Here is a 7,745-nt window from a genome sequence, read left to right as displayed (position 1 = left end):
GGTTGATTTGCATTTTTGCTTGGACAATCCAGATTTTATTCAATTTCCTGTAATTGTGTCCAAAGCCTAGTCTAACATTACTTCGATTTCCAAAACCCAATAACCCCCTCACCTCTTTACTTTCTCCCTACCACCCCTTATTAAATTGTGATGGCTTGGTTGAACAAATCTTGAACCTTGTTAATCCATGCCAGATTAATCCATTACACACTACTTTACAGCCATTTTCATGTTTTTCTCTGAGCTACGTCTGAATCCAGACTAATAAATTTAAGTGTTTGCAATCACTGGGCTATCAAGCTTTAGCAAGGATCAGATTTATCAGCACACTGTCCAGTGAAACAGGGTGCATGGCACAGAAATGCAAGGCAATGTTGCCAGTCTCCGATCCAACCCAAGACCTCAATCCAGTGCATTAGGTTCACGTTCTGCAAATATATCTCAACTGTAGGGCATTCCTCTGTATAGTATATGGAGTTCTTAAAAAAGACAGCAAGTCATCAGGAATCTACATTTTAATGCATTGGAGCATATTTTGCGCCACTAAAATATACATAGTAACAAGCTACAAAGAAACAATTTTATTTCACAGTAAACGCACAAGCACAATACAAAGTCACTGACAAATCATCCTTTTTTCCTTAAATTGGTACGACTAAAAAGATTTACATTTTTCCATTTAAAAAAAATGGAAAACTGCCCCAAGTGAAGAAACATTCCAATTCTGCACAGAATGCTAAAGCTCATCCATCATTTTTACCCTCCCATCCCCCATTACCCCCAGGGGTGTTGGCACCAACTGTAGTTGCACCAAACCAGCAGGTGCCAACCCAGCTGCAAATCGCACAGTAGTTATGTTATTTTCATTTCCAAACTATCCAAAATAAAATATTTAAATCAAAAACTTGAAAGAGGGGGAAAGCCTGCTTCAGGAAATGAAAGTTGTCCGCAGAGCTTACTGCCAAACTTAAGAGATTCTCACCATTGGCTTTGCACATGCAATACAATGTCATCAAGCTAGAGTTTGAAGTGAATCACTTGATTGGTCAGTAACATTTATGCAGAAATTAGTTAGTCTCAATTGCTCTTTATAATTTCTTCTGCACCGCTTAAGTTCCCATACAGCAACTTCCATTCAAGCACCTAAATACACAGGCTCCAGTCAAAATGCCCATCACTCGCCACCTCCATTATGTCACAATTAAAGCCATTATTGCAGAATATGCTGTTCAGTCTTAATGTACTTAGAGCTGCTGAAAGCATGCCACTTAAAGCTGGGCATATGCAGGCAATACTTGCAAACTCAACACAACCACTAGTCTGGGGACGAGAGGAGCCAGGAGTAAGCAAATGCGAAATCCTGCTTGCTGTATTCATTTCCCACCACCAGTTGTCACTAACATTCAGAATTTGTATTCAGACTGTAATAAGGACCCTAGTGGCAAGTACCACATTTGGTGCACAAATAAAAGGACTTTGGTTAACCCTTTAACATTGCTCATCCCCCAGTGGCAAAACGGCAGCTGGTGTTGCTGTAATATACCTGATTAATGTGGAGGTTCAGGAGTCTCAATGTCTTGTCTTACTTTTTCTCTTGGTGGAGGTGTATGGTATTTGGCTTGCCTGTTGCATTATTTATTCCGCAAAGCTGTTGCAAACAGGTTCCCTGTAATTCTTAACAATTTATGCCCACATTTCAAATCAGTTAAACGGATCACCGTAAACATGACTCCTTGCTACTATTTATTTTTTAAAATCGTACATCGTGAGATTTTCTTTCATTGATGTAGTAGGGGATTGGAGCAGCTAAGTGAATTTTCAGTGTACTCTGGGGAAAACTGCCCACTGAGGCAGGATGTAAAGTACATTTCTGTTACTCAAATAAATCTAAAATAGCTAACACATTTCAATTTTTAAAAAAAAACTCAACAAATGAGAGATTTTACAGATGGCACAAGTTGAAGGGGTCTCTCTCACATTGTTTTGACTACAAAACGTATTACCTCAAAAGATATTTAAAAACTTCATTGTTCTATTTTAAATTTACAACCAAAACACTTTTGCAACTCTAGCATTACAAAGCAAAAAGCATTCTGCTGACTGGGTGTGATCCAAGCTGACACTACGACGCACAAAGAATGATCTGGACAACACCGGGCACTGTTCTCACACATGGGAAATAAAAGAGTCTTCGTCAGGCTGCTCCTAACCATTCGCAGATCATGGCACAGACACACAAAAAAATGTTTTCCTGCACCCAAATACAACAGAATTAAAAAAGTATTTACTCCATGACGGAGCGAGCGATGATGGTCACTATCCATTATACATTTGCAGTGTGGGAAGATTTTCCTTGGCTGTTATTTCCAATGAAATCAAAAATCAGTTTACTTAGAACTTAGCGAGGAACATTGAGTGACCAAAGGAAATGTTCCAATATTATCCACAGAAAACAAAACAAATATAATTAGTTACAGGATTTTATTCAAGAAGATACAACCAACTGATGACATTTACCCCTAAAGGTTTTACCAGTGATTCTCAACTGGCAATAGACATTAGGGTTCAGGCCGATGCCCTCAGTAGGCAATGAAAAGATTGGCACGGACAGTTACTACAACCAGTCAAACATACGGCCTACTACTAAAGACTCTCTCCCAGTCATCTGCACCTTATAATAAAAAGATCTTCCCAGCCAGCAACTTTTAAAGAAACAGAGGATGTAAAAAAATGTTTAATATATAATTGTTGAACAAAAACATGTTCGACATAATAGCAGGTTTATGTTTCAGAACGCCACTACCAACTGGAAAAATTCTTCAAGTTGCAGCTCTGTGCGTACTAACACTTCACTTTTTACAGCCCATGGTGTGCACACATCTCTCCCCAAGAATTCAGCTCCTTTCTTCACTCATTTCAAAATGTCTTCCTGATTTTTTTTTTAGTTTTTCTCCTGATCCAGGATCTGTACAAAGATGTAAATTGTTCTCTGCAGATTGAAGGGTTGGAGAGGAAGAGGGGGAGAGAGAGAATAATGCACATTAATTTACCTAGATAAGAGCTTTAGATATCCGGGCTACAACAGTGAAATCAACCATATTTATAGCCATACTCTCCCTACAGTCAACTTCTATTCCCCTCCCCGCCAATCGTCTCTGCTTGTGAAGGCACCGACTCTTGTTGGACTGCAGTTTCACAGGCATCAGTACCGCTGGTCTGTTGCCCAACTAATCATTCCACAAGTATAAGCCCAAACAGTTAATGTCTGGCGCTTTTTCATTGGAGGAGGAAGTCACAACTGAGCCCAATTCTGACTTCACCTGATGTCCATGTATTTGCACTTTCCCCACAATGGGTCATTGAATTGTGACCAGGAACATGAAAATTAGATGATTTTGCTGCTCCCCATTGTGGGGGCTACAGAGGTCAACTGTGGTGTCCATGTTGCTGTTCTGAATAGCAAACATAAGCTGTCATTTAATTTTCAAATGTTCAGACTCATTTTTATAAAGATCCATTCCACGACCTTCTCCCAGCTATTGGTATTTTAAGGCTGCAGGCTCATAGACCTGTGCTTACCGTGTACAAACATATAATCATCATTTCACTTTCCTGGTACATAATCTAACTGGTATACATTTTAAATAATTTCTTATATAAATGTAATGGAGTACACAGCTGGAAGGCCAACTCACATTTATCTAAACAATTTGAGTTCATAATCCAGAATTGCTTTCCATGGGGGACGCAGGAAGCATTACAATTTCAGAGGTACATTTCTCAGAAATGGCATTGGACCAAAGTTTAGTTCACTCCTAAGAATGGATGTTCAAGATTCCATATATCTTTGAAGAAGTCAGGAAGTGGCCAAAATTTTACTCTCATTCAATACCATCACATCACTGCTCTTTATGGGATACTACTGATAAAGAGGTTACTTTTTGCCCACATAACAAGGGCAATATTTTCCCTGCGGGCTTCAGGACCTTGCCATCAGGATCAAATGTGGGTCAGAAACTTGCACTTTATGTCCCCGAACGGAGAATATTGACTCATCTGTGATTTCCCCAGACTTGGCCAATTAATAGCCAGGGGATGAGCAAGCTGTCCATTAAAGGACAGCGGGTCTGTTCTCGAAAATGGATAGCCACCGGGAGGCCCCCTATCTCAGAAGCAGCTGCAAGATGCCATCGCAGCTAAATTAGGGAGTGAGTGCATCAAAATGGAGGTGCCCACTCTCCAATTTATTAAAATTCAACATAAAAAACAGATCAAGCAGCCAGGCCATCAGTGTGTGATGATGTGGGTGGAGGAGTCACACCATAGGACAGCCTGCAGTTGCAGCTGAACCCAGACATACATGGAGGGCTCCTGAGCTAGCCTGGAGTGCTGCCCCCCCCCCCCCAATCCCTAGTTTGCCACAGGGTGGAGCCATCTCCAAGCAGCTTCACTATCCCCTGTCACCTGTGGACCTGGAGACACAGTGGAAAATCCCAGCTGGCCTCTGACAATTGGCTTAAGTGAAGATTAAAGATGTGAATTGACTTACCTACCATCTCATAGAATATACAGTGCAGAAGGAGGTCATTTGGCCCATTGAGTCTGCATCAACCCACTTAAGCCCTCACTGCCACCCTATTCCCGTAACCCAATAACCCCTCCAACCTTTTTAGACATGAAGGGCAATTTAGCATGGCCAATCCACCTAACCTGCATGTCTTTGGACTGTGGGAGGAAACCGGAGCACCCAGAGGAAACCCACGCAGACACGGGGAGAACGTGCAGACTCCGCACAGACAGTGACCCAGTGGGGAATTGAAACTGGGACCCTGACGGTGTGAAGTCACAGTGCTATCCACTTGTGCTACCGTGCTGCCCCTCATCTTCTGGGTAAATTGTCCAGGAATGGAATAGAGCTGGGGAACTGGCACTCCAGTTGGCGATACTATTTTTACTGCTTGTCCACCTCCCTGCCCACCCTAATGGAGCCTAAAGATTTGGCCCCAAGATTCCCCACATTGCTTGCAGTAATTCATTGGGAGAAGTGCTTTCAACATTGAAATGTAATAAGGCAATTATAATGATGCAATTTTTAAAAGCAAGCTTTGCTTTCCAAGCGTACCTTAGCGGTGTCTATATTCTCTCTCCCGATCTCTTTCCCGGTCACGGTCCCGGTCTCTATGGCGATCTCGTTCTCTGCTTCGCTCACGATAATTATCTTCATGCCGATCCTCACTGTGAGAGCGCTCCCTGTGCCTCCGGCTTCTGTCGTGAGAACGGCTGTACTCTCGGTCTCGTGATCGATCTCTCTTTCTATAAATGGAATCAAACAATCAAATAATTTCTGCAACTTCTATTCAGGATGCATGTTTCAATGTCCCTTCAAGCAAAGATGTTGATCACTTAAAGGAGAAATATTAAATAATTACTTTGCCTCGATTTTTACCATGGAGACCAACATGGTGAGCAAGACATTAGAAGGACATACAAAATAGCAGCAGGAGCACATGGCCCTTCAAGTCTGCTCCGCCATTTCTAATGATCATGACTGATGCTCAGCCTCAGCTCCACTCCTGCATGATTTCCATATTCCCGGATTCCCTTAAGAGTCCAAAAATCTATTGATGCTGCTCAACAACTGAGCATCCGCAGCTCATTCTTGCAGCTCCCCCAAACATAAGCAACTGAGTTCTGTAGAACATGTTATTCCAAGTTTCATTGCTGGCCCGTATTCAGCTTAATTCACTAGGAGGCATTTAGCAGAATTTAATCCCCCCAGGTGAGTTTGGAGGCAGGGGCATTTAACATTTAATTGGGTGTGAGGGTTGTGGTTGGGGACCAGTCTACTTCCTGCCTTTACCCTGTTTAAGTCTAGGGTGGGAAGGCTTGTGGACAGCCTTCCGGTCCTGCCTCATCCCACTTCCACATGTGTTCAACCAGCGGTGGGTGGGGGATTTGCCATGCTGGAAGGACCCTACTGAGAGACAACCCTGATCTATCCTTGCTGCTGACACCCCTCATCCCCCTCCTCAAACTCACACCTCACCCTCACCTCGAGGGCCTGGGTTCCTCATCAATACCAGGCTGCCGGTTTGTGTCCACCGCTCCCACGGGGCTGCCTGTAATGCATAGCTGCTGGACTCTGACTGGCCGGCAACTCTTGGGGTGCAGGATTTCTATCCAAGGGATTGGCTTGCTGCTGGCTACTTATGTGCTTGAGAGGCAGGCCTTCCTGAAAAGAGGCAACGTGGGGCTCAATCGGTTCTCCAGCTGACACCTTGTAGGTTAGTCGTTTGTCTTAAATACCACCCAATAACATTGCCAATATTAGCTTGTGACGTAATAATTTATATAGGGAACATAGGAACAGGAGTAGGCCATTTAGCCTCTGAGCCTGTGCTTTCCTTAATATCTTGAAATCTTTAATCAAATTACCCTATAACTCTCTAAATTGTTGTGTTTTGCTGAACAAGGATAGCTGCAATTGTCCTTCCCATATTGGTGGTATCACACAAGAATAATTTGCTCACATGGACAAGTGACAGCAGTTTCAACTAAGCCAATTGAGCTGACGCTCATTATCTGCTTACCTGGATCCTGATCCATATGACTTTGATTCAATCCCATGGAGGCAGTCCTGTAGGGAGCTGACCAGAACCTTGCAGCGGTCATCTGCTGCGACTTTAGACTGTCGAATCAGGGCAATGGCCGTAAGCAACGTCTCAATTGCATTCCCATAGTCACCTGCATAACATAACACAAATAGTAAAAAACTGATCCCACTTCAAACCACTACACCAGTGCACAAATTATTACATCTAAAGCATTATCCTGGAGGAATCTAAATTGCAGTAGATGAGTCAGATGTGGCTACAGAACTGGCAGTGTAACCACAAAGCCCAGATAGTTGTCTTATTTGTGCGCATATTTTATTTCCTGATATCTTTATATTTGGCTGCCATTCTGGAAGTTTGAAAGGGCTATTCTTTGTATTGTTGCTTTATTGATGGTTAAATTGTAAATCAGAACAGCAAGATTTGTCAGTAATCTGAGATATATATGAATTAATTAGAACACAGACCATCCTCATTCAATGTTTCTCGAATCCCACAATGACAGATGGTAATATTTCAATTCAATAAAAATCTGGAATTAAAAGTCTAATGATGACCATTGTCAATTGTAAAAATCCATCTGGTTCATAAATGTCCTTTAGGGAAGGAAATCTGTCGTCCTTACCTGGTCTGGCCTAGATGTGAGTCTAGATCCATAGGATTATGGTTGACTCTTAAATGCCCTCAGGAATGGGCAATAAATGCTGGCCCAGCCAGCGACGCCCATGTCCCATGAATGTATAAAAAAGACTGAAAAGCCCACCTAAGCCCACACATGCTCAGAACACTCAACAGACGCCGGCAAAATAATTACATAGGAGAAGGCTTATAAGAACACTCTGTACTCAAAGTGACACTCTGTAACAGTAATATTTAACAGTAATGTTCCTCCTAAGCTCCAGATATATCATCATACACACGCTGCCTTCTCTTCACATCCTCAGTGTTGAAATCAAGGATCGTCACAATGCGCTTGGGAGTTCTGGAAATTCCCATGCCTTGCATGTGACAGAGGCAGGGACAGTAGAGTTTGCTCGGAACTGAATTTTAGTATAACAGTTTGATAGCTATCAGCGCATTGGAATTGGGTGGAAAAGCCTGCACCTACTGATGTGCCATCAATTATACAAA

The 7,745-nt window shown here is 42.5% G+C and overlaps 1 protein-coding gene across 2 annotated transcripts in view; it reads right to left on the bottom strand.

Moving 5' to 3' along the window:
• Window positions 1-500: 500 nt before the first annotated feature.
• Window positions 501-7,745, bottom strand: part of LOC140384381 (cleavage and polyadenylation specificity factor subunit 6-like) — a 69,545-nt gene continuing 62,300 nt past the window's right edge. For both annotated transcript variants that reach the window (XM_072466031.1, XM_072466030.1), the window contains exons 7-9: window positions 6,591-6,744; window positions 5,123-5,313; window positions 501-2,989 (exon numbers count right to left, since the gene is read on the bottom strand). In XM_072466031.1, coding sequence (XP_072322132.1) covers window positions 5,124-5,313; window positions 6,591-6,744 — 344 coding nt within the window. In that variant the 3' untranslated portion in view covers window positions 501-2,989; window position 5,123. The remainder of the gene's footprint in view (window positions 2,990-5,122; window positions 5,314-6,590; window positions 6,745-7,745) is intronic.

This window comes from Scyliorhinus torazame, chromosome 10 (genome assembly GCF_047496885.1).
Source record: "Scyliorhinus torazame isolate Kashiwa2021f chromosome 10, sScyTor2.1, whole genome shotgun sequence".
Taxonomy (NCBI): Eukaryota; Metazoa; Chordata; class Chondrichthyes; order Carcharhiniformes; family Scyliorhinidae; genus Scyliorhinus; species Scyliorhinus torazame.
This window is presented reverse-complemented; position numbering and strand designations above follow the sequence as displayed.